Source organism: Sorex fumeus, unplaced genomic scaffold, assembly GCF_029834395.1.
Source record: "Sorex fumeus unplaced genomic scaffold, SorFum_2.1 ptg000054l, whole genome shotgun sequence".
NCBI classification, from domain to species: Eukaryota; Metazoa; Chordata; class Mammalia; order Eulipotyphla; family Soricidae; genus Sorex; species Sorex fumeus.
The window spans coordinates 5,015,715-5,043,418 of NW_026606111.1; the positions used below are offsets into that span (position 1 = coordinate 5,015,715).

Sequence of the window (27,704 nt, forward strand, 5' to 3'; positions counted from 1 at the left end):
GAACAATAAAAATTTTATAATGCCTAAACTTTGTTATCGCTCCTGGAGCGATAGCACAGCGGGTAGGGCGTTCGCCTTACAAGCGGCCAACATGGCCGACCCGAGTTCAATTCCTCCGCCCCTCTCGGAGAGCCAGGCAAGCTACCGAGAGTATTCGATATGCCAGACACAGTAACAACAAAGTCTCCAATGGAGACGTTACTGGGCCCGCTCGAGCAAATCGATGATCAACGGGAGGGCCTTTACCTTTACCTTTACCAAACTTTGTTATATTTTATGACATTGTAACATGTATTTCTTTTACCTTGATAAAAATAAATGGAGCAATAACACAGCGGGTAGGGAGTTTGCCTTGCACGCGGTCAACCTGAATTTGATTCCCAGCATCCCATATGGTCCCCTGAGCACTGCCAGGAGTAATTCCTGAGTGCAGAGCCAGGAGTAACCCCTGTACATAGCTGGGTGTGACCCAAAAAGGGAAAAAAAAAGATTAATAAAGAACTACAAGCAGATAATTTTTATCTTGTGTATTATATATACTCAATATAAAATATATAATAATCTATGTTGTATAGAGAAGAAATAGCTGTAAATTGTATCTTTAGAATTTTTCCTTTCTTTCTGAAACCTACTCCAGAATAATTATAAGAAAGTCCAATTCCAGAGTAACTATCACCAGAGTGATAGTACAGCGAGTAGGGTGCTTGTCTTGCATGTGACTGACTCGAGTTCGATTTCTGGCATACCACTTACTTGTATAATTGCTCCACAAAACTAAAGTAATAGATATTATAAAGGATAAGTGGCATGAATTGTCATAATTATGCAGTAACAAATTCTTTTTTCTTTTTTTGGCTTTTTGGGTCATACCCAGCAGTGCATAGGAGTTCTTCCTGGCTCTGCACTCAGAATTTATTCCTGGTAGTGCTTGGGGGACTCTATAGGATGCCAGGGATTGAATTTAGGCCTGCGGTGTGCAAGACGAACACCCTACCTGCTATACTATTGCTCTGACACCCATCCCCAAATTCTTTTCTTTAAGAGTATTGTTATATTGAAAAACTATTTAATCACATACCAAGACAAACAATAACAAACCAAATAGAGGTGGTTTAAACTATTCTTTGATGTGATTACCTTGGGGCTGGGACTGGAATCTTCCAAACACTGCTCAAGGAGGCCTGGGGTCCTCATGGTGATTTTTTTGGCCAATTGGACTGGCAGTTCCCCAAGGATGCAGTGCTACTTTGACCCTGCAGTGCTAGGGATTACCTGAACTGCCCTGGCAGTACCTGCGGTCCTCTGGGACCTGAGCGTAACTACTATTATTTTGTTAGGAGACCAAAATTTTTCAAATTACTAGCCAACTCAAATAATGGGAGAAAAAACATTTCAATACTAAAAATATTTCTTTCATTTGCCCTATACTTTCAAGTAATGACTAATGGATGGTTAACCAAGGCATTGATTTATAAGTCAGAGTTTAGAAAAATGTATCAGATTTGTTACTTTATATCAGTTAGATTTACTGAAATTTATTTATAGCTGAGATTATTTTCTACATGGTTTAATGCTAAAAATAAAAGATCTCTTCAAGCCATTACTCAAGAAATACCAAAAACAAGACAGCCCCTAAATTAAATACTCTTTTATTTGACCAGGGGAGGAAAAAGTTGAAGACCTTGCCACAGATCTCTACAATAGCAGTTAACTCTTTGCTGTGTTTGAAACCCACTTTAAAAACATTTCTAGAAATAATTCTAAAAAGTTTATAGAAATAAGCAATTATAAAAGTATTTGAGTACTCGGTGGGATGTAGTGTTTTAAAATAACTTCTTAAGTTTTTGAGACTAAAGATATAGTATAGGGGTGGGTACTTACCTTGCATGCAACAAACCCTGGTTGAGTCCTGACACTGTCCCCTGGTCAATTCTAGGAGTGATCCCGAGCACAGAAACAGAGTAAGCCCAGATCCCAGAGCATAGTGGGGTGTGCCCCACCAAAAAAGTTAATTCTTTTAGAATGTTCTAAAAAAGATAATAGTACTCTTCATATTGATTCATTTATAGTGGTCATTTATACATTTCTAACATACAAATTAAGTTACTGTGATAATGCTGTAAAGGAGAAAATTCACTATTTTCATATCTTACTTGGTAGAGTTTAAATTATAAAGCTTATTGGCCGCAGATTTTTTAAAAAATTTTTTAAAGTGGCAAAGTGAATAAAACCAACATCCAATATTTAAGTGTATGACTCTTCCTTCCCCTTCCCCCCCCCCAAAAAAAAGGACAGGCATTTGTTAGAATATCTGTGATGTTTCTTCTATAATCTTTCCTATTCCCAGTTAAAACTCGAGTAGTATTTTAAGGATAGATATAAGCAGTGCCTCAGCAACTCTTAAGTACATTGGTACTGAGCTCTCAGATGAATTCCACATCTTTGCAAGGACTATAAGTGAGGGTATTAATAATGGGCTTTCTTCAGGGTGACTGACATCAGTATGCATCCAACAAGGTTTTTGCACATCTTTATGGGGGAGGGGCTGAGTTGCTGTGACAATGCTATAAAGGAGAAAATTCACATTAAATCTGATGTGGAAAATATTCGCAGACTTGATACTAAATTATAAATGGCCAACTGAAACCTTATGTATTGGGCATATGAAGGCTAATTTGCAATAATTTGCAATTTTGAACTTTTTTTTCAGAAATTATATGTGAATTTTATTATATATTTGTTACTGATTTGCATATTTGTAATATATTGTGATTTTTTTTAAAGGAGGAAACACAGTTATTACTAGAAAATCTGCATGTTTACCATACAAATTACTTCCTGGTTTTGAGATGTCTTCATAAGTTCACCTCTTCTCTTCCCAAGTACCCATTAGGTCGACAGGTAAACATAACTTCCTCATTTACAATCTATGAAATGAGAATATTAGTAGTTTTGTACTTAGATTTAACAGAATTTGAAATGGATCCAAAATTGTAATAATACCACAAATTAGGTCCCTTTCAGCAACACATATTATTGATGATTGAAATAGTATTTATTGTTTTGATGTCCACAACTTGAAAGAACCAGAGTCCTGGTGGTATTGCTTCTCCTACAGTGTACTTGCACTAAGGCATTTTAAGTTTAATATTTCTTTATCTTTTTTACTGAGAGCTGCTTCTCCACTGTAGTGTTTGGGAAAAGGAATATGCTTAATAATTAACCTTGCAATACACCAAGAACTAAAAGGAAATTAGTATGTCTCCTTTGAAAATTATGCTTTTGTCATTTGCGTCATACCATAAATGTATGAAATATCTGAAGAGTAGATATTAATAGAAGAATTCTATAAGCCTAACTCCTCTTCACCCAAAGATTTAAAGGATAGATAAAATTATGTTAAGGATTGATAAAATAATGATACCATTATTAGATTATTTCTGACATTAAAGCTTATTTTCAATAATTCCTACATTTTTATTGTTACCATTTTCATATTATAAAGTAACTGATAATTGCCAGTCCTAGGGGTCTCATTCTGCTTCTTTGTAAATAGTTCTTATGACGCTTGAACCTTCTGTCATATGCTAAAGCTCTTGTCATCTGAAAGAAATGGTTGTCTTAATAGCATTATTTTTTGTCTTAACTATTTGCCAAACCAGTAATGTGCAAACACTGCATCACTCATGGTTCCTCATGAATGTGCTGTTTACTTACAGATCAGAGAGCTGTACTGCACATGTTTAGAAAAAAACATATGGGAATCAGAAGAATATGCTTCAGCTTTACAGCTGCTGAGGTAAGTTTTGTTTTATTTTTTTCTTCTTGGTTTTCTCTAAGCCTGCCAAAGTAACACCTTCCTCCAGAATTCTGAGTGTTAAAAAGTTTTGAAAACGGGGCCAGGGAAATGACTCAGTGGGCTGAGTGCCTGCCTGTTATGTATGTGGAGGCACTGAATTCTCCAGATGGTCCTCTCACAGCACTAAACAGTGTTGCCCTGATGTCTCCTAGCACAACTGGGTCTGAATAGCCCTATACCACCAGTGTAAAATCTAGTGGTAGTAAGAGAGCTTGGGATATGGATCATTTTAATTCAGCCAGCCTGACATAGCAGGGGAATTAGTCACAGAAAGGGAGTTGATCATGACCTTGATCTGTTTGAGTAAAAATAATCCTGTTTCTACAGAATTATGGAGGAATGGACTGCATCCTTGAAGGAGGTTGTTGCTGACCTTGATGAATAGCATCCTTAAGTAGGCAGTTGCCTTGATGATTTACCCTACATGGGCTAACTCTGTTTACATTAGCTTTGAATAATTCATAAATTAATATTATAGGAATAAACTATCTTGGGGTTATTTTTGTGTTATTATCAAAGTTATAATCTATTGTAACCCCTTGACTTTAACTTATGTATATGGTAACTTTTTAGTCTTCCATTAAAAATATTGACTGCTTGGATCTTGAGTAAAGGGAAATTTAGTTTGAGCTAAATATCTGCCTACAGTTTTTAAATTTTTCCCAGTTGATGTAAGTGCTTATATGAAAGTATTATAAAGAAATCTGAGAACTGAATATTTAGTCTTGGTTTTCCCTGGGCCCACAAGAAAAGAACAGATGGACACAGTAGGAGGAAAATGCACATGGAAAACACTTTTAAGTTCAGTGAATTAATAATACAAAGTGATCAAGCAGGTGCAGCTTAAGATAGAAAACTAATTTCATGCTATTCCCCATGGAAACTAGTTGCCACTGAAAACCATGCTTCATTTCATTTTCTAAATGTCAGTTTCTATGTATTTGTATGTTTCAGCTGAAATATTTCTGAGACTCCTTTTGCTTTCACTTAAGTCATTATAAATATTTCACCATTGGTTCTTGCTGGGTTTCTTTTAACCTTTATGATTAGTGATTGTCTTCCTTATCTAGCTGGATATTCCCAAATTCATAGATTTCTTCTTCAGGAATGAACTTGTTTTTCTCTTTCTGCTTCTTGATTTTGGTATCCCTGGTGTACAAATTAGGGGATAGTACACCAATTTAGGAAATGGCCCAGCATTTTGTCTCCGAAAGGACATGAGACTCCCAAATCTTCCTAGGTAGACTAATCCAGCTGAGAACTCAGAATGGGAGCAGGCTGATTCCCCTTTCTGCCTGAAGGCCCAGCATCACACAGCCTCTGACTTTGAAAGGGCCCAGATCCACTACTGAATCTCATCAAACTGCCAAGCATTCATCAATACACCAGAGTATTCCAGATCTAAAGTTCCAGAATCTCGCAGCAACATAAACACCTCAAAATTTCATAGTTCTGTCAGTCCAGTAGGATCACAGAAAATCTGACTGGAAAGGACCACCTAGCTCAATGAACCTAAACAATAATATAGAGGCTCAACCTGCACTAACCAACATTGTACAGTGACTTTAGTAACATCATTTATGACATGTAACAATGATCACAAATTGATTCTTTTTGATCTAAGATTTGATAATTCTGTTTGTCTTTGTGTTGCAGCAAATACTATAAAGTAAATTTGATCGTGCCTGCAAGGGGGTAGTCTGCGGTGATGGGTGGGAAATTGGGGATATTGGTGGAGGGAAGGAAACACTGGTAGTGGGACTGGTGTTGGAATATTAATGCCTGGAACAACTGTATTATGAGCAGCTTGGTAAATCACAGTGTTATAATAACTAAAACACACACACACACACACACACACACACACACACACACCAATCTAAAGTAGGGTAGGGAAACAGGACCAATAATAGTAATAGTGACAGTAGTGACTTCCTATTATGGAGGCTTGCAGCACACTATGTTAATAACTTCATTTTTCTGCAATAAAGAACATATTTGCAGTAGATACTGTTAGAAACACTACACAGAGGAAGCTATGTATAGTGAGGATTTAAGTTGATTTGCCTAAGATCTCTTAAATTAGGATGGTATAGGAGTCAAATCCAGGTCTAATTTCAAATTATGATACTTTTCACTTCTTTACTAAGGTACAGTCTGGATTTGGCACGTCTGAATTATGCAGAAGAAAGAAGTTGATAGTAACATTTCAGTGATTTTGCTAAGCTGAGGTCAGAAATAAAAAGTACTGAGAAGGGGGGATAGAGAATACAGGAGGTTTGGCACTTACCTTGCATGTGGCCATCCATGGTTCTACCCCTGGCATTCTATGTAGTCCCCTGATTACTACCAGTAGTGTTCCTGAGTGCAGAGCAGGAGTAACCCCAGAACTTTGCTGGAGTGACAACCTGTGCACTGCGCTTCTCCCCTTCCCCCAGCAAAAAAAAAATGGTACTGAGGATTAAGCACCTAAGTAAGGACAAGCTAGATTGTAGCCACAGCAGAAGAAAGGAATCTGAGAACCTTTACACTGGATTTCCGACTTTGGGGGAGCAAGGGATGTTGCTTGGTTTTAGGTGCTCATAATAGGCATTATCTGAGTTTAGAAAATAAGGTTTTTATCTATCTTGAAACATTCTCTTATGTGGAACAAGTCAGATCATCAGAGAAAGTAAACTTAAAATGGTCCCTGAATGTCACTTTGGAAAGATGAGGTAAGATACTATTAAAAATGTAGTCTTGCACCTGGAAACAAATGAGAATGAAGACACGAGCTACCAGAACCTATGGGATGCAGCTAAAGCCATGTTAAGGGGAAAATTTATAGCTCTGCAAGCATTTCTCAGGAAGGAAGAAGGGGCTGACATAAACAACTTGACTTCACAGCTCAAGATCTTAGAAAAGGACCAGCAAGAGGAGCCCAAACCAGGCAGAAGGAAAGAGATCATAAAACTTAGAGCAGAAATCAACGACATGGAAAACAAAAAAACAGTTCGAAAGATCAATGAAACCAAGAACTGGTTCTTTGAGAAAATAAACAAGATAGATAAACCACTAGCAAGACTCACAAAGAAAGAGAGAGAACCCTAATAAACCGAATCAGAAATGAGAAGGGGGATATCACAGCAGAAACCAAAGAAATTCAAAAGATCATCAGAGACTACTTTGAAAGTCTGGATGCCACGAAACAAGAGAACCTAGAAAAAATGGATAAATCCCTGGATTCCTATAATCTCCCAAGGCTGAGTCAAGAAGATCTGGAATACCTGAATAGTCCTATTAACATCAGGGAAATTGAAGCTGTAATCAAAAGTCTTCCCAAAATCAAAAGCCTAGGTCCAGATGGATTCACTAGCGAATTTTTGCAAACATTTAAAGAGGACCTATTGCCAGTTCTTCAAGCTTTACCAGGAAGTTGAAGAAACAGAAACTCTTCCAAACAGTTTGTATGAAGCCCATATCTCTCTAATACCAAAAGGAAACAAAGACACCACAAGAAAACTGTATCCCTGATGAACATGATGTTCCCCTGAGCCCCACCAGGAATAATCTGGGTGTGACTCCAAAAAAAAACAATAACAACATAGAGTTCTGTGGGTTTTCAGTAAAATCAGACAATAACTTGAGTTGTTAAGACTCATTTTAAAACAAAAGACACTGAATGACTGTTTTTTAGGTTAGTGAGCTTTAAGGCTTTTTTAGTGTGCATCAAGATCAGCTCATAAGTCCTACCACTAAGCATCAAAAACAAAGAATAAATAAGTAATAAGTACTTAGTAAATCCTAATCCAATATGTTCTAGAAACAGGAATTAGGTTAAACCACTTAATAACAAAGCAGGTCCTAGAGTAACGCAGTTTCTTTCAACATTGAAATGATTCTTTCATGATCTTAATGAAACAGTATTGAATGAAACAAAATGATATCATTAAAGGAGCCGTTGTATTTCTCACAAGCCCAGTTCCTGTAAATTGTCATGCAGTGCCTTTGGAGTCTGTGTTCTTAACCAAAAAATTTCAGGTTTGTCTTTAAAAAACAAAAAAACAAAAAAACTTGTAGTCCTAAAAAGACTCTTCTCTACCAAAAAAAAAAAAGAATCAGCTCTGACCACTGCCAGGAATAACTGAAGATAAGAGCCCATGAGCACCAACCAAGTGTCGCCCAAATCTCTCCCCACAAATAGAATCAACTCTGACATGTATTATCAACATTTTTTCTTGTAATTCAAGATAATATGATGCATCAGTTAAAATATGCATATATTTGATCTTACTCAAGTCATTTTTAACTATATGATAGAATGAAATTGATCCATTTTGACAAACTGAAAAGAGCATGGTATTCCACAAAAGGAACCTTGATTTCTAGTTGCTCCCCTCACACAAACCAGTGGGAGAACAGAGAAATGATTCTGTACTTAGTTGGAACATTTCATTGCATAACCATTAGCTTGTTTGTCCTTTCAAAAAAATTTTGGTGCTTGATATATGGAACCATTGATGTGACAATAGGCTGACCCTATCTACAGTGAATTTAGACCCTGTGAAAGATTAAGGTGGACAGGTAGACAGGCAATTTCAATACAGAATAATAAGTGCTGTGAAGAGTGAGATTTAAGGTGCTAATAGACTGCACGATGAACTTCCATTTGAGAGATAGGATAGTTTCTCAGAAGCGGTGTGTCTAAGATGAAATACCAAGGCTTTGGAATTATGCCTAATTGGCTTCTTTTTCACTTACAATCAAGGCTTATTTTATGCTGTCTTTGAAGAAGACAATCTGAATAATTTTGTATGCTTTTAAAATTCTTGCCTTCATTGATAAAGCCATACAAATGCGGGCTTGCATTTCTGATTAATTTTTAATGCTGCTTTATAGTTGTAATGTTGGTTTAGAAATTGAGAACTTACTTCGAAGATTTTTGTATTAGCTGTGGGTTGACCAGCTTGTCATTATAGCCTGTCTCAGTCACACGTTTATGTAATCAGTTCTTAACCAGAAATTACTGGCTTTCTGCATGATGAAGCAGAACACTCCCTCTATTGACCTGCCGGATGATTGCCTTTAATGATTACTAAATGATTGTCTTTCTGTCTTAGTTAAGGAAACATTTATATTTTATGAGAATTTATAAAGTATTTAATACATTTAAATATTAACGGGGTTTTTTTTTTTAGTCATTTACCATATAGTGACATAATCACTTAGGTTGGTTAAAGAAAACCACTTCTTTTTAACAATAATGCAACTAGCCTAGGTTTTGTATTTTTTTCCTTTTGTCCTTAATTTAGTGTAGTGACTTTCAAGCTTTTTAATCTGACATTCTTTTAGTTTCATTCCTTTTCTTGCAAAGAAAAAATGCTGTATGAATCAACCAAATTTTAAAATATAATCACACTGTCTCCAATTCCTTGCTTTTTTTTTTATGTCTTTTGTCTTTCATCAAAGCTGTTTTGGTCAGCATTATCAGTGACCTGCCTGTACTATCTTTCCAGCCCCATGACATTTTTTTCTTATAGTATAAAAATGAATAGGGTTGGCTTCAGCTTTCTCAATTTCCAATTATGTAGGCTGCAAATAGATGTGAAGTGTGGCTGCCTCTTACCTAGAAAACTAGTCTACAGGGAACTGTATATGTGAGTTAGACATCTACCAACATTCCCTCCTTACTGTTAGCCCCTTTTCAATAGCCAGCACTATCCAATGATCCCTTAGATCCTGGCAATGCTGATCTTGTCCATGTGAATAGGATTAAAGGTCACAGGTTGGTTGGGTGTTTTGAGTTCAGTGTAACTTAATCTGGCCAACAGGAAACTAGATTTTCAATTGTAATGAAACATTTTATGTGTAGGATTAGTTTTCTTTGACATGTTACTTGCCTTTCAATTCCAAGTAAAGATTACAGTTTGAATAATTGTCTCATTATTGAAGATAAAGGAAGATAAGATTTTTGTACTTTGGGGTGGTGGACATGGTCTTAAGGACTAGAGCACATGCTTTGCCTGCAGGAAGCTCTGGTTCGCCAAGCACATCCAGGCCAGATATGACCCAGACACTATTTGGGTCTCACCTCAAAATTTAAATTTAAAAAATTTTAAGATTTTTATACTTTTTTTTTTTAAACCAGGAAAATATGGGGCTGGAGCAGTAGCAAAGCAGATAGAATGTTTGCCTTGCATGCGGCCAACCAGGGTTCGACTCCCAGTATCCCATATGCTCCCCTGAGCACCGCCGGGGGTAATTCCTGAGTGCATGAGCCAGGAGTAACCCCTGTGCATCGCCATCACCAGGTGTGACCCCCCCCAAAAAAATAAAGTTAAAGTAGCCAGTTTATTTTCTTAGTAGTCATAGTCTACTTAGTTTTATATCTTATTTATTTATTTATTTATTTATTTGCTTTTTGGGTCATACCCGCCGATGCTCAGGGGTTACTCCTGGCTTCGCACTCAGAAATCACTCCTGGCAGTGCTCGGGGGACCATATAGGATGCTGGGAATCGAACCCGGGTCGGCCGCGTGCAAGGCAAACGCCCTACCCGCTGTGCTGTTGCTCCAGCCCCTATATCTTTTTTAAAAAAATAAATTTTGATGTTTTGTCCAGATTTGTTATTAGGAAAAATATAAAATATGTGGCAGTTAATCTTGCATAATGTCCCACATTTTGGATTTGTCTTTCATAATCAGTATAAGAACTTTGAATCATTTCAGTCTTCAGGTCTGCTTGATAGGAATAATTTGTGTACTCTGAATTATTCCTTATATTGATCTAATTTCAGTTCTCTGTGTTATTGAATATGATCTTAGGGGCAAGATCTGGTAAATAAGGATTCTGAGAACATGATTGTAGCACTGTAGCATTGTCCTCCCATTGTTATCGATTTGCTCGAGTGGGCACTAGTAACATCTCCATCCTGAGACTTGTTACTGTTTTTTGGCATATCAAATACGTCACGGGGAGCTTGCCAGGCTCTTCGAGAGGGACAGAGGAATCAAACTCAATCCTATGCGTGCAGGGCAAACTATCACTCCAGCCAGCTTCATTTCTAATAGATTTCCATCATAATTTTTAAATGAGTTAAAGAACATTTTTAACTATTTTGTGAAACAAGTAAAATTGTTTTTGTTGTTTTAAGTTCAGTGGAGATGTTGACTGATAATTGTAAAGTCCATAGATATGTACATAACTAAAATAGTAATAATTAAAAATTGATTGTGACATTTATACTTTTATTCCTCTCTCTCTCCCTTCCAACCCCTCCCCCCCCCCCCCACCCCTCCCAGGGATCACTCCCAGGTGGGTGGCAGGGATTGAACTTTGGTCAGTCTGTGTGCCCTATCTCTTCAGCCCTGCATCTTCTCTTAAGGTCTCATTCTAACCTGCGAAATAATGTGAATTCCTGTAATCATTGTACAGACAAGGAAACCAAGGACCAGATCTATTTAGAAAACTGGTCTTTTAATACAAGTATAGTGTAGAAACTAGGCTGTGCACCCAGATCTTTGAAAATTTTCTTAGTTGAGTCTTATCATGGGAGCTTTTTTAAATACTTTCCACCCTTCCTTTCTTTTTGTTGTACTAACTGGAGGGGGGAGGAGGTCACATGCTTGGTTGTGATATTTGTTTATAACAAGGGTCACTCTGTGGCTTCAGGAATCACAAACTGCAGTACTCGTGTGTTTACACTTGGGATGTGCAGCAGTGCCACGATATAGCCCAATCCTTCATGGAGGTAGTCTTTCAGTGAGCTAATTCCTGGGCTCCTCTACTGAATATTTTTAAAAAATGTTCTATATATTGAGGAAGATTTTTTTTTTAATTTTTGGGTCATACCCAGCAATGCTCAGTGGTTCTTCCTGGCACTGCACTCAAGATTTACTTCTGACGGTGCTTGGGGGACCATATGGGATGCTGGGGGTTGAATTCAGGTCAGCCTCATGCAAGGCTATCACCCCAGTCTAAAGAAAATCTTTTAAAAAGTTGGTAGCAACGTGGCATTGAGCATGGCACTTACTAATGGTGCATATGGTAAACTTCTACCAGATTTTAAAAAGGTATGTTAACTCCTAGCTTGCTAAGGGAATTTAATACATTTTCAATAATGAATACCTCATTTTAAAATAAAAATTATGTGCAAAAAAGGTTTGTAGCAACTAAAATTTTGTTCCTGATTCATTTTTTATTTTTTTTTAGAGCATTACAAAGCCATTCGTGATTGAATTTCAGTCATACAGTATGCCAACACCCATCTCTCCTCTAGTATACATTTCCCAGCACCAGTATCCCCAGGTTCCCTCTTATCACCCCCACCCCCACTCCCTGCCTGCCTCTTTGGCAGGCACTTTTATTCCTTCCCTCCCCTCCTCCCTCCCCTCCTCCCTCCCCCTCCCTTTTGGGCATTGTGGTTTGCAATATTGATAGATGGTGTTATTTTTTTTTTTAATTTTCTTGTCACATTATGTCTCGTCACTGATTCTATTCTAGGATGTTGGCAAAGGATGAACTGATGACCATACTTGAGAAATGTTCCGAGGTTTTTAACTTGTCTTCTGAAAAGCATCTTGACAGCACAGCAAAGAGAATAGAAGAATTTCTGGCCCAGTTTCAGAGCCTTGATGGTGAGAATCAACCACTTTCTTGTCTGTGCTACTGACTGAGAGAGGCAGTTTTTAAAAATAGGTTGGAAGGAGCTGGAGCAATAGCACAACGGGTAGAGCATTTACCTTGCACGCCACCAACCCAGGTTCGATTCCCAGCATCCCATATGGTCCCCCAAGCATTGCCAGGAGTAACCCCTGAACATCGGTGGGTGTGACCCAAAAAGCAAAAAAACAAAAAAACAGGTTGGAAGACCCCTTCTTTCTGAAGTGATGAGAAATAAAGAGATAGATGGAGTTCAGAATTAGTCCGCTATACCGAGTCCTAGAATATCACATCTGTATAATAAAAAATAGACAAAATGATTCATTCCAGATTTTCCTGCCTCTATCCCAAATGATGTGAAAGAAATTCATTTTCTAGATGGACAGTTTAAAGAAACTACCTTATTGAGAGGGAAATGGCAACAAAAGAATTTTTGGAAAGATTAGGAAGAAATCATATTAAGGACTCCTTTATGTATCTTAAGCTCTTCATCAAGTTCTTTATAGATTTAAAAACACTGCATTAATCATTTATAAGTCTGAAAAATTAATAGCAGTGAACGACTTTCACAGTCAGGCTCATTGGTATGCTGATTCCCGAAATATTGTATAAGGTTTGCTTTAATCACATTGAGAAATGCTTGGATTGAAAGGTTACAATTTCCTTTATTTTACATGACCTCCACAGGGTCATTTATATTCACCAAGTGCTCAAGAACCCTGTTGTGTATAGGTAACCATGTTCTGATCCCTAATGCTTCATTTTATAATGGAGCATCATGGAACAATACAGACTATGAACCTTTTCGCTTGCTGTATGTGTGTGTGTGTGGGGGGGGGGGTATTTAGTTTGAAGTGTGGAATTTTTTTTTTAAGTGTCCACCTTTTAGTTTCCTGTTTAGGAAAAATTTTATTGGCGTCTGGTACAGAGGTATCTTGGTACAAAGAATATTTGCACGTGGAATGTCCACATTGATCTTTACTATGCTTAGGAAGGACTAGAAATAGACATCACTAAAAAATCCAGCTAAAATCAAAAACTAAAGTCCCAGAAGAGAAACTAGATAATGATTCCAGAGCTGGCTACTAGTAGTAACCATGCTGGAGCCCTTCATCACCTGCTTTATATGTTATGTTTTGTTTTTCTCACTGGTTTAAAATTTAAGTGCCTCTTAAACATGGCTGCTAGGACAGTGAAGGATACTTTTAGGATAAAAATAGAATAAAACACTTAGAAGATGGGCAGGGGGTGGTGGCAGGAATGAAACTGGGAACATTGGTGATGGGAAATGTGTACTGGCGAAGTTGGAACATTGTATGACTGAAACCCAATCATGAACAACTTTTTAACTGTGTATCTCTTGGTGACTCAATTTAAAAAAAAAAGACTTAGAAGTTTATATGATAAAATAGGTATTTTTATTTATTTCAGTCTTTACCAAGTTAGATTTTGATTTTTGTAAAAAGAAATACATTATTTGGGGACCATACCCAGTGGTAACACTCAGTGGGCTTGGGGATCATATCCACAAGTGGGTCCATTGAACCAGGTCAGCCACATTCAAGGCAAGCACCTTACCTGCTCTACTATGCTCTGGCCCTGACTTTTAATTAGTTTATATAACAAGCTAGAGAATAAATTCTGTGATATGCTAATATTAAATATATAATGTGCTGGTATTAAATATTAATTTCATTTTTAGAAAATACAAGGTTGGAGTCTAAGATAATTAACACCCTAAAAATTTTTACAAATTGAAGTTATCTAAAGAGTGGTCTGTAATTCTCTTATTTCTAAAGGTGATACATTACTAATAACACAAAATTAAAATCTCCTGCAGTAGACAAATAGAAATAATTTGATTACATGTTATGTCTTGTTCCTTAACATTTAATAATAATTTGGGTTTAAATTTTTATTTAGGGACCAGAAGGATAGTACAGAGGTTAAGTTGCTTGCTGTACATGCAGTTGATCCTGGTTTGATCCCCAGGACTGTAAGGAGCAACACCTGAGCACAGAAACAGAAATATTCTCTAAGCACTACTGGGTATAACCCAGAAACCAAACAAAATTACATACAATATTGTGGTAAAGTAGATCATTGTGTCTGGCCAGATTTATTTATTTATTTATTTTGGCTTTTTGGGTCACACCTGGTGATGCACAGGGGTTACTCCTGGCTTTGCACTCAGGAATCACTCCTGGCGGTGCTCTGGGGACCATATAGGATGCTGGGAACCGAACCTGGGTTGGCCGCGTGCAAGGCAAACACCCTACCAACTGTGCTACCACTCCAGCCCCTGGCCAGATTTATTTTTAAGGCTCTACTACATTAAATGAAATGAGATTTTTTTCTTGGATATTAAATAAGATTTTTAAGAAGCATTTTTTAACTTTAGTTTGTGTCTTTATTGAACAAATTCATGGTAAAAGGAAATTCTTTTGAAAGCTGCAAGTTATTGAGCTGCGTTCTCTTGTTTCGGTCAAAGAGGACTTTGATTGTGACATTTCTTAAACTTGTTCTGCATTAAGAAGAGAGTTTTAATTTTAAAGCCACTTGTTCTCTCATATTACAGCTACAAGTTTTACCAGATAGTTTTCTGTTCCCTTTTCTAAAGAACCATGATGCATTTTGTTTTAGTAAATTATTCCCAAAATTATTACACATTACCATCTTCATATGTAAAAGCACTGTGACAAAAATCATGATCTGCAAAACTAAGATGAGATCTAGGTTTATGTTTTTTAAAAATCTGGGCTGGTCAAAGGAACACAATTTAAATATATTTGGCTGTTTTATAAATGAATGCTTTTTATAACCACAAGATTTGTGGCTTTTTGTTTGGCAAAAATTTGTATTTAATTTTGTTTCCTTGTCAGATTTTTAAAATTTAGAGTTCATTTTTGAAGGCCATTTTTGCAAATAATTCATGTAATGTTTATTGACCTTCAGCTTTTGGAAGAAATCATTTATCTGATGGAATCTTGGTCCCTTGCCACATTAAAAAATAAGTACTCTGAAACTATATTTCCCCTAAGAGTAGTAGAAATGTTTGTTCTCTTGACTTGAAAGGGCTCACTCAAGTTACTATTTATTGGTTTTGTATTAAAAGCAGATGCCAAAGAGGAAGAAGATTCTTCTGGGTCACAGTCAAAGGGGCTTCAGAGGACAGACCTCTATCATCTTCAGAAGGTCAGGCCACTTTCTTTTCCTTCCAGCTTGGTCCGGTGGCAATCCCATGTTTTAGTGTTTGTGCTCTAGATTTTTCTATCTCAGTGTTTTGTTTTCAGTTTTAAACGACAATACCAGGAACAAAGTGGATTTGGGAACTCACTTATAAATCAAACATGTTAGTCCCACTGCCATTCCTTCACATGTGTACAGTCTGCTGGCATAGGTGGAAAGTGTTCTTGTAGCTTAGAAAAGAAATGAGAAAAGATTACAAAAAGGAATCTAATTATTTATCTGAGGTATTTGTTTTTCTTCTGTTTCAGCAACTAAGTTTTAGATACTTTCTTGGTTTTTTGGTTTTGTTTTGTTTTTTTTTGGGGGGGGGGTCACACCCAGCACTGCACAGGATCTTACCCAACACTCCTGGCTCATGCACTTAGGAATTACTCCTGGCGGTGCTTGGGGGACCAAATGGGATGCTGGGAATTGAACCCGGATTGGCCATGTGCAAGGCAAACTCTCTACCCACTGTACTATATCACTCCAGCCCCTTTCTTGATTTTTTTAACTGCATAAGTAAAAATTAAGTGAGTGGCCATAGAAATGGCACAGCAGGTAGAGTGCTTGCCTTCCACATAGCCAACTTGGGTTTAATTCCCAGCATCCCATATGATTCCCCCAGCACGCTAGGAGTAAGTGCAGAGCCAGGAGTATTGCTAGATGTGGCCCAAAAAAAATTTTTTTTTTTTAAATTTATTTATTGAATCACTGTGGGAAAGGTTACAAAGCTTTCAGGTTTATGTCTCAGTCATGCAAATATCAAACACATTTCCCTTTACCAATACTTATTTTTTCCCATGAAGAACCCCAATAAAACCCCACCCCCCACCCCTCCCCGTCCCTGTGAAGCAGATGAATTCTAGTTAACACTCTATCTGCTTTGATTAGATTCATTGTTTCAATAAAAGATTCACCACTATTATTTAGAGTTTACCCCCCCCCCCCAAATCAGACATGCTGAAAAAGCATTGTGAAGTGATTTGCTTTCTACGGCTGGGTTCAAGAATTAAATGTTGGTTTTGGATTTCTGCTCTTTTACCTATTGACCCTGGAAGTATTTCTACTGAAAGTCAGATAGTTAAGAAATTGGTTTCTGTGTTCTGGAGTCCTGGCCGTGCTGGAGAGCCGCTCGCGGGGGGCAACCGGTGGCCTCGGTAGGGCGTGAAGGGCGGACCAAAACGCCCCCCTTCCCATGAGGTTTTAGTCGCCCCCACACTCCCGGCTCATACCTGCTGTCCACAAGGCTCCCATGTGGCCGCCATCTTTCTTTCCAGAGAGGAGAGGGCGAATGGGGCAACACCCTTTCCCCTCCGGCAGACTTGATGGCCTGGATCAATGCAGAGTCCGTTCACTTTTCTGCTCCAAGCTGCTGGGTTCTGCATTAAGTCCTTGTGCTTCTGGGGCCGTGGCCGTGCTGGAGAGCCGCTCGTGGGGGGCAACTGGTGACCTCGGTAGGGCGTGAAGGACGGACCAGAACGCCCCCCTTCCCATGAGGTTTTAGTCGCCCCCACACCCCCGGCTCATACCTGCTGTCCACAAGGCTCCCATGTGGCCGCCATCTTTCTTTCCAGAGGGAGGAGGGCGGAAGGGAGCAACACCCTTTCCCCTCTGGGCAGAAATGATTGCCTGGATTAACGCATAGTCCTTTCACTTTTCTGCTCCAAGCTGCTGGGTTCTGCATTAGGTCATTGTGCTTCTGGGGCTGTGGCCGTGCTGGAGAGCCGCTCGTGGGGGCACCTGGTGGCCTCGGTAGGGCGTGAAGGGCGGACCGAAACGCCCCCCTTCCCATGAGGTTTTAGTCGACCCCACACTCCCGGCTCATACCTGCTGTCCACAAGGCTCCCAGGTGGCCGCCATCTTTCTTTCCAGAGAGGAGAGGGCGAATGGGGCAACACCCTTTCCCCTCCGGCAGACTTGATGGCCTGGATCAATGCATAGTCCGTTCACTTTTCTGCTCCAAGCTGCTGGGTTCTGCATTAAGCCCTTGTGCTTCTGGGGCTGTGGCCGTGCTGGAGAGCCGCTCGTGGGGGGCAACTGGTGACCTCGGTAGGGCGTGAAGGACGGACCGGAACGCCCCCCTTCCCATGAGGTTTTAGTTGCCCCCACACTCCCGGCTCATACCTGCTGTCCACAAGGCTCCCATGTGGCCGCCATCTTTCTTTCCAGAGAGGAGAGGGCGAATGGGGCAACACCCTGGCCCAAAAATTTTTTAAAAAAAGTTTTAAAAAAAAATGAGCCACAGTACGTCATGCAAATTTTCACTTGTTCTATTAAATTCTTGATTGTCATTGATTGTAGCAGCACCTTCTTTGTACTGTAATATCAGATTACAATAAATGTAGAATAAAATTCCCATCAAAGCAAAACTCATAGAATCTATTTTTTAGTATGTCTCAAGAGTAGTTTTTTCTTCTCCTTCTTAAATGAAGAAGTAGATTGGAGAGTGAACACGTCACCATCTAGTTTAGTAGTGAAGTGAACTGCTTTCTTCCTCTTTCCCTGAAAATACACTTGATATGTATTTCAAGTTCGGTGCATGGGAAGAAAAATTCTTTCCAGATCTTAAGAATAAATATAAACTCATTTTTTGTGTGTTAGATCTTAAGGACAAATAATAAACTTATTTGGGGGGTGTCAGGGTTGAACCCAGGACCTTGTACATGCAAATCAAAGCATGCACTCTACAAGTCAGCAGTCCTGAATTTATTTTGATGTGGTCTTTCTGTGCATATTTTCTCTCCTGGAAAGAATTTAGGTTGCCTCTGCCCGAGCAACAGAGTGCCCCTCTGAGAGCTTTTCTGTTTCAGTATCACCAGAAAAAGTATGTTCTTTCATCCATAGTCCCTACTGGAAATGAAAGAGTTAAGAAGAACAAGTAAGAAACAGACCAAGTTTGAAGTACTCAGAGAAAAAGTTGTGAACTTCATTGACAGCCTAGTGAGGTGAGTGTGCTGAACTTAAAGCTAAAAGTCATGCATTTTCCCAGAGAACATTGGTTCTGGATTATGACCCAGAAGAGCACTGTCTATCACCATAGTTTAGGGGGCTTTCTTTGGATTAGGATTTAGGCAAATAATTTGCAGAAGTACTTTTCTGTGCCAGTAGAAATAAAGTTATTGAAATAATAATTTGAACAAAATTGCTAATATGTAAATAAAAATGTATGGTGAAGAAATATATCTGAACAAAAATATTGAACAAAAATGCTAATAATATATGATGTTTTGTCACTGTTCAACCAATGTAGTCCAGTGAAAATAAAGTTCAGGCAGATTTTATGTTTCCACTGGTGGATGGTCTCTAAAGACATCCTAAAAGTGCTTTTTGCCTTGAAAATGATCTGAATTTGTAAACATTAAATATACAAACACAGTCCTCCCGTTATTCATTGATTTTGCTCGAGTGGGCCCAGTAATGTCTCCATTGTGAGACTTGTTACTGTGTTTGGCATATTGAATACATCACGAGTAACTTGCCAGGCTTTGCTGTGCGCGTGAGATACTCTCAGTAGTTTGCTGAGCTCTCCAAGAGGGGCGGAGGAATCGGCCGGGCCGGCAGCATGCAAGGCAAATGCCCTTCCGTTGTGCTAGAGTAATAAGATTTTAATGAAAATAATTTTCCTGCAGTTTACTATCAATTGCCTTGTTAGATTTCCAGTCCTCATGCTTAGTAGGAATTTCAGTATGATCTTTAATGAATTTGGCGTATGAGGGAGTTACGGTCAGGAATTATAAGTGGGGATACTATAGAGGTAGCATGGGTGCATAATTTTTTTTTGGGGGGGGGGTCACACCCGATGATGCACAGGGGTTACTCCTGGCTCTTGCACTCAGAAATTACTCCTGGCGGTGCTCGGGGGACCATATCGGATGCTGGGAATTGAACCTAGGTCTGCCGTGTGCAAGGGCTAATACCCTACCCGCTGTGCTATCACTCTAGCTCCCTTGGGTGCATTTTTAATATGGAGGGTTTGACCTCCAACACCACAAGGTCCGAAGTAGCACTAGGAATAACCCCGAACAGAGTAGCCCCTGAGCACCATCAGGTGTTACCGAAAACAACAACAAAAATACTAAGAATTACAATTGGATAATTGCCCATCCTGGAAACAGCATCACTGAAACCATTCCTGCATTCTTCTTCCCTCCCTCCTTCTTCCCCTCCCTCTTTTTCTCTCCCTCCGTTCGTCCCACTCATTGTTGATTTTGCTTGTTAAATAAATTGCTCAATTCTCCCCAGAGTGACAAAAATATTGCATTGAAAATAAATCTCTTCTTATCTAAAAGCTGATTCATAGCTTTGCTGTTTCAGAGAACACCTTGTGCCCCCCGAGACTCAGCCTCTGCACGAGGTTGTATACTTCAGTGCAGCTCATGTCCTTCGTGAGCACTTGAATGCTGCTCCGAGAATCGCCCTCCACACTGCACTCAACAACCCTTATTATTATCTCAAGGTAAGAAGCAGTCATTTCTCTGAGTTTATGTTCAGGTCTCTGGCTTCATTTGTCACAAAGATATGGTACATTAGTAATTTTAATGAACAGAGTTGGAATCTCAGGTTTTTACCTCTTTCAATTTTTAAAAATTATTTTGATTTTCCATGTTATTTCCTAATCTAGTCAAAATACTTATCAGCAACTAGTTGATGCTGCCCACTTCTTGTCCACATGGTCAGTGTCTGCTTTAATGTATTAAAACCAGATGAAGGACACAGAAAGTTGAGATTCTACTATTACTCCTGTTAAAGTTAAGGAAATGTTTCCTACAGACCAAATAAATAGGTCAGATGGCCTAATAAAATTACTTAAAAGCTCCAAATAGTTGTTTCTCAGTGGCAAAATACAGACATTGGGATTTTATCTGGGATTTAAAAAAGAAAGATCTACTTTGAAAGACTGTCTTCAGAGTTAGAGTTTGGAAGATAACCAACACTGGGGGATAAAACTGAAATCTAGACAAATTTGTACTTCTAGTAAGTTCTTTGAATAGAGTTCTACAGTCAGAATTTTAAAGCTTTCTTATAAAATAGCCACTTTAAGCATTCAGTATACGATATTTCAGTAAGCTACATATACATAAAATAATTTGTTATTAACTCAGTTAAGCTCCTAGAATTATTTCTACAAAGGATGATTAAGGAGTAACTTCACAAAACCTATGAAGAGCATTCCAGTGAGGTTTACAGACTTAACAGATTAGGCAAAACAAAAGATACTAATTAGGAAGATTAAAAAAATCACTGGACTGGTGATTTTCATTGATGGTGATTGTGGTGAGTTTAAATTATATCCTATTTAAAAACATTAGTTTTATGATAGAAACCACAAATTAAAATCTTTTTAAAAATCTGTCTTCATGCTTGATGTCATGTTACCAGAGAACCCTGCTGCGACAGTATTAGATTATGGGAAATGTAATCTCTCTGCTGATGTGGAGATAACAAATTATTTTTGTTTCTCCATAAGTACCATATAGTTCAAAGAGATTGAAAAACCACTTGGTGGTTTTCATACGGGTTAGGATCTTCAGGGTACACAACACAGTATTTGAGATAATCCTGGTAGTGGTATGTTGATATTAGAGAATATGATAGAATTTGCATAACTATAGATACTGGAAATAGCTAAACTTTTAATGGAAACCAGAAATGCATTAATGCATGTAATGATTAATCATATGGCTAATGTTTAGAACCCAAGGGGATTGTGATCAGAACCAAACCTTTGTTCTGTTTTTTTGGGGGGGGCCACACATGGTGATGATGTTTAGGTGTTGTTCCAAGGACCCCTGGGAGCTGGGGATTGATCCCAGTGTTCCAGGATGCAAAGCACATACTCTAGCACTTTGTGCTTTTCCTTCAAGACCTAATTAATAATAAATAAGAACTAATTAATTGAAGAATAAATGCATCTCAATAAAAGAAGTGTAAGGTTGCATTTACTGACTTACTAACATTAGGTTAGAGAATTCATGAATGACTAATTTTATTCTTAATTATTTCTAGAAGACCCTAATCATTTCTGAACATTAATTTATTATTTTTAGAATGAAGCACTGAAAACTGAAGAAGGCTGCATTCCAAATGTTGCCCCAGACATCTGTATAGCATATAAACTGCACCTAGAATGTAGTAGGCTAATCAACCTTGTGGACTGGTCAGAGGTAGGTCAGGGGAAAAGAACAGGCTGTGTATTTAATCACCCGTTAACAACTTTCTTAGGATGTTTTTATACTTCTTGCATTTTGGAACTCATGCTTTACTTTCTAATGCCCTGCCTTTTGGAAAGTGAGAAATACTATACTTGAGAAATTCTTCCAGAAAAGCAGCTAACTGTTGGATATTCCCACTCCTATGCCCTGTGCACGCGTTCCTCAACCAAGCCAGTTCACTTTTCGTGCCAGATCAGAATATGCTCTAACTCCACAACAGTAAGCAAAAGCTAAATAGTTTTAAGTTACTTCTTTGTTATTTCACCTCCTGCCCCCAAAAGTTGTATTATTGTTTTTATTACATAAAAGAAAAAAATGGATATTGGAATGACTACACAACAGGCTTCGCAGTCAGGAAGTACAAAGAATATTTGGCAAGGCAATCGACAACTGCAGTTAATTTCTTTAAATAACTATTCTTTCCCTCAGAAGACTGTTAAAAAGATCACAACTCACAGAAAGTCCTATTTAACAGATGTCTTGTCACCATTTAAAAAATATTCATAATCTAGTTCATTCCAAGGGGGGGAAAATGGGTTGATTCTGGGGTTTTAATTTTTTGATTTTTGGGGGGGAAATGCGTAATCAACTGCTTCTAGGAAGAGCTTTTTCCTGCTGTAATGGAGGACCTTTAGCCTTCACCAGTTTTGTTTCTTGATTTCCTCTTCACGCATCTTGGTTTTCTGAAACATGATTATTCAGGAACAGTTCCATTATTCTTTAATACGTATTTCATTTAAAGTAGCATAGTGCAGTTTTGAGAATTTGAAGTTTGGTCTAATAAACAAAATGTACCAACTATCAGGAATAGCATTGCTTAGTCTGGCTTAACCCAGCCATCAAGGTAGTGTAATAAAAGATGTTTGGCAACTGGAGATTTTTATTGTCTTTTCTCTTAAAAGGCTTTTGCAACAGTTGTGACAGCTGCTGAACAAATGGATGTAAATTCTGTAACCTCAGAAGAAAGGAATGAAATTATCCAGTATCCTTTTAAAGTCAGTTTGACTACTCAAGTTCTCAGACACTTGAAGTACATTTAGAATGTAAGTTTGTCATTTCTCCTGATAATACATTAAAAGGTTTTTTTGTAAAAAAAAAAAAAAGCGCCACACAACCTTAACACTTGTAACTACATCAACCCAGAATTCATTTCTAAGTACTCTGAATTTAGTCTTAAATGACACTAAATCTAAACTATCTGGTTTAAAACTTCTAAGATTAAAAGTTTACTAAAGTTGGTAAAATTATTAGTAGATGTAGGGGGAAGCAGTTTTCATGTTACTTGATAACAATTAGAGAAGCATTACTTTTTTGTTATGTCTTACAGTAGATTCTAATTCTTAATGTTTTCAATTATAGCTTTACTTAGGAGGAATGTCTATTATACTATGTGTACCAACTAACATTTTAACCAGTGGAATTTAAAAATTTTTTGTCAGAACCTACATGATGAATTTCCTTAGCTATAGTCTCCAGTGCTCGATTTATCAGAGCAGTTTCTGAACTAGAACTTTTAGGATTTATAAAACCTACCAAACAGAAGACTGACCATGTGGCAAGGTTAACATGGGGAGGCTGCTAGAAAGTAAATTAAGGAAGCCGAAATGATCACATTTAACTTGAGAGAAAGACAAGACCAGTTCTGTTTACCTGCCATTAGAGGAAATGTGGTTTGCAAGAACTGTGAATCTACATGGGATGTTCAACCAGGAATTTAGAGTGATGACCACAGAAATAATATTTAAAAACCTTTGGAGTAGTTTGAATCCAACAAATAAAACGCTTACATTTAATTAAAATTTGTCTTTCCTGGTATCACTGTGATTTTCACAGTCATTACTAAGTTATGAGTAAGTTGTTCTTGAATATACAAAATGTCACTGTCCTCCAATTGATCATTGATTTGCTCGAGCAGGCCCAGTAACGTCTTGTTGTGTGTTTGGCATATCGAATAGGGCATGGGTAGCTGGCCAGGCTTTGCCCTGAGGGTGAGATACTCTGGGGAGCTTGCTGGGCTCTCCGAGAGGAGCGGAGGTATCGAACTTGGGTGGGCCGTATTGGCCGCCGCTTGCAAGGCAATACAAAAATGTATAAATGTAATAAGTTCCTTTATTCTGCTTCTTGGTTTCTTTTGTAAACTGTGAAATTAAATATGTAGGATTATTTCTCCTCGTACTATTTTGGTTCAAAAACTGCTCTGCTGCACTTCCTTTAGTCTTACAAATTAAAAACAACTAAGTTGTTTGACTTTTACATTTGGAGGCAAAAAACATTTTTTCAGAATGACCTAGCTTGGAGACTCATGGTCTTTGCCAATTACAATTCAATCTTATAACCCAGACAGGGAAAGTAAAGTCCAGATGAAATTGTAAAGTCCAGACATTCAGATCTCTTCCCTGACAAAAACTCACCAAGACATAATGAAACAAAGATATCTCAAGTTCATTATTGAATGTCCTATTCCTCAGAGACTTCTGGGCTGTCTTTATTCACTAACAGGAGCCAGAGATGTGGCTCAGTAGAATACAAGCTTGCATGTGTAAGGCACTGGGTTCAATTCCCTTCACAGTAAAACCTAAACAAGGGCCAGATAGATAGCAGAGTAGGTAGGGTACATGCAACTGGACTCGCTCTGATCCCTGGCATTCCTTATGGTACCCCAGCCACTTCCTAATATCAGGCTTTATACCTTGAGGACCAATGTTAAATTATTTTTCAGTGTAATATAAATTGATATATAACTTAAACCTTGTTAATTTGGGAGTATAAAGAAGAGACACTGAATCAGTAACTAATGGCTCTTATTCCCCTCTGAAAACAAAAATGTTAGATGAGGTTCAGAGAGATAGTCGAGATTTAGGCGCTTGCCTTGCATGCTGCTATGCCTGGTTCCATTCCTGGCACCCCATGTAGTCTTCCAAGAACTGACAGACAGGAGTGATGCCTTAGTAGAGCCAGGAATAAGCACTGAGCCTGTGGATTGTTATCCCTCACAACCCTCCCCCATCCAAAAAAATACTAGGAAATATATATCCTCAACAAATTGTCAAGATGCTGTGAGGTTAAAATGGAAAATCCCAAGGTGCCAAAAGCAATTAACTGCAAGCTAGAGCAGAAACTGCCTAGTCGACAGACCTTAGAGAAATAGTTATGGCAGATTGAATTTCTCATTGAAAGATACCAGGATTTATTCAAAATTTCGGCACATGCTCATATGCACACAAGGCTTTCAACTTGGAAATTGGGTAATTTATGATAAACACCACCATGAGAAACTGAATATAAGTTTTACAACATCTTGGAATTCACGTATCAAAGGCACCTCTGGGGCTGGATAATAACAGAGGTAAGTTGCTAGCCTTGCACGTGGTGACACCAGTTCAGTCGCTACTACTGCATATGGTCTGCCAGAAGTCACACTCCTGCAGGAATAGTTCTGCAGGATGTGGCTCAAAACCTCCCTCTCAAACACAGTCTGTCATCTTATGAAGTGATGGAGCAGTCTACAAAATGGGATATGACCCCTTTGGAAATAATATGACAACTAATCATAACTATATATGACAACTATAATAAAATCTCGGGTAAAATATGTAGCTGATTTGGGGGATTTTTTTTCCTATCAGTTGTCTTCTTTTAAAGATGCAGTCAGCAGTGTGGGAAAGGTTTTCTGATAATCTCCATCCTGTTAATGACACCATTGGTATGTATGGTTCCATTAGCTTTCAAAAAGGTAGACAAGCATTAAATAAAACTGCTTTTAAAACTCAGTAACAAGGGGCTGGAGCAATAGCACAGCAAATGGGGCATTTGCCTTGCACGCGGCCAACCAGGGTTCGATTCCTAGCATTCCTGAGCACCGCCAGTAGTAATTCCTGACTGCAGAGCCAGGAGTAACTCCTGTGCATCGCCTGATGTGACCCAAGAAGGGAAAAAAAAAAAAGTAACAAGGGCTGCAGTGATAGTACAGCAGATAGGGTGCTTGCCTTTCATGCCACACACAAACCAGGGGATCAATCCCTTGATCCCTTGCATTCCATATGGTCCCCCAAGCACACCAGGAGTGATTCCTGAGCGCAGAGCCAGTAATAACCCTTAAGCATCGCTGGGTGTGGCCCCCAAATCAAAAAAATGGAGACTCTTATAGCAAAATGCTTATTACATTGTAAAGGTACCAACCTCAGAGCAGTAGATTCATGCCTCTCTGAGGTCCAGGTTCCCTGAATGTTAGTCCTACTTTTATCTATAGTTGGCTGTAGATAATTCATAACATGAATTCATGCTAACTACATGTCTTGCACTAAACCACCATGGTTTTCCTTCTGTAGGTTTAAACTATGAGACACAAACTGCCTTTTTTTCACACTGAATACCGTAAAATTTATACGTAAAGCTCACTTGTGGAGCACAAAACTTCAAACCAGCCTAACAGCTCAGGTCTGTGTTCAGATTTTTTTCCTGGGGGGAGGGGGTTGCTGAGGGGCACACCAAGCAACCAAGTACTCAGGAATCATTCCTGGTGGTGCTTGGAGGACCATATGGGGTCCCAGGGATCGAACCTAGCTTGACCACATACAAGCATCCTGTCTGCTGTATCATCACTATATTAAGTGATACACACCTATATTAAGATTTTCTTTACAGTATAATTTCAACCAAATTATTTTACAGTAAAATTTCATTATCTACTGTACAAATGTAAATCCACCAAGTTTTTGGTTTAAATACCAATTTTAAATTCATCTCTGAAATTCAAAAACTCCTGAGAACATACTATGTACCAGCCACTGTTCCAGGAACTTGTCTTCACTGTATTCTTCCAAGAGGAAGTAATGTTAAAAGGCAGAGGGGCTATCCAGGATATGGTGCTGCAATTTTAAAGTTATTACAGTAGGCCTACTCAAGCCAACTTTGATAAATGATTGACCGTAAGGTAAGATTATGCAAGTTGCACTGAAGGAACAGCAAATGTACATACATGCAAAAAGCTTTCAACTTGGAAATTAGGTAAGCACCACCACGAAGGTAGTCTAATTAGAGGATAGGTAGAGTGAGCAAAAGAAAATTGAATGAGGTGGGTAAAGTGTCAGTAACAAAGCTCTATGGACCTTTGTAAGGTTTTTCATATTGTTTTTGCAGGGCATACTGCGATGTTTAGGGCTTGCTCCTATGTTTGGAGGACTGTTAGGACTGATCCATGTGACTGAACTTAAAGTCAACCGAACCAAGTCAGCTACATGGTGCAAACATGCATTTTGTTCTTGGGTCTTTGTAAGGCTTTTTGACTTAAGGTTCAGTTTGACTGCTTTGAGATAAGGCTGGATAGTAGGAAGGAAGTGAAGCAAGACAAAGACCAGGTGCAAACATGCATTTTGTTCTTGGGTCTTTGTAAGGCTTTTTGACTTAAGGTTCAGTTTGACTGCTTTGAGATAAGGCTGGATAGTAGGAAGGAAGTGAAGCAAGACAAAGAAAGACCCATTAGGAGACCAATTAGGAGTAAAGGTAATTGCTATCTTGGATAAGGGTAAGAGCGATTGTAGGTTATGGGTATATAAGTAGCCAAGGAGCCCAAGGGTTGAACTCTGGGGTATTCCTGTTTTAAAGTTCAGAAAAATGCAGACTTGGCTGGCATAAGATTGAAGACGATATAGCATAACTTGCATAAAAGGCCTCAGATTGAAACTACTAAAAATTTCAGTCTTGGGGTGGAATGGTAGTACAGTGGATAGGATGCTCACCTTGCAGAGGGCGACACAGCATTC

General features: G+C 38.4%; 1 protein-coding gene across 6 annotated transcripts in view; it reads left to right on the forward strand.

Moving 5' to 3' along the window:
• Positions 1 to 23,729, forward strand: part of ORC3 (origin recognition complex subunit 3) — a 59,852-nt gene extending 36,123 nt beyond the window's left edge. For 2 of the 6 annotated variants that reach the window (XM_056125083.1, XM_056125088.1), the window contains 9 exons: positions 2,785 to 2,901; positions 3,720 to 3,799; positions 12,341 to 12,474; positions 15,615 to 15,694; positions 18,575 to 18,675; positions 20,045 to 20,186; positions 21,778 to 21,894; positions 22,845 to 22,924; positions 23,419 to 23,729. In XM_056125083.1, coding sequence (XP_055981058.1) covers positions 2,785 to 2,901; positions 3,720 to 3,799; positions 12,341 to 12,474; positions 15,615 to 15,694; positions 18,575 to 18,675; positions 20,045 to 20,186; positions 21,778 to 21,894; positions 22,845 to 22,924; positions 23,419 to 23,524 — 957 coding nt within the window. In that variant the 3' untranslated portion in view covers positions 23,525 to 23,729. Of the gene's footprint in view, positions 1 to 2,784; positions 2,902 to 3,719; positions 3,800 to 12,340; positions 12,475 to 15,614; positions 15,695 to 18,574; positions 18,676 to 20,044; positions 20,187 to 21,777; positions 21,895 to 22,844; positions 22,925 to 23,411 lie in introns of all 6 variants that reach the window. The other 4 variants (XM_056125085.1, XM_056125084.1, XM_056125089.1 and 1 more) reach the window with 4 other exon arrangements.
• Positions 23,730 to 27,704: the final 3,975 nt, after the last annotated feature.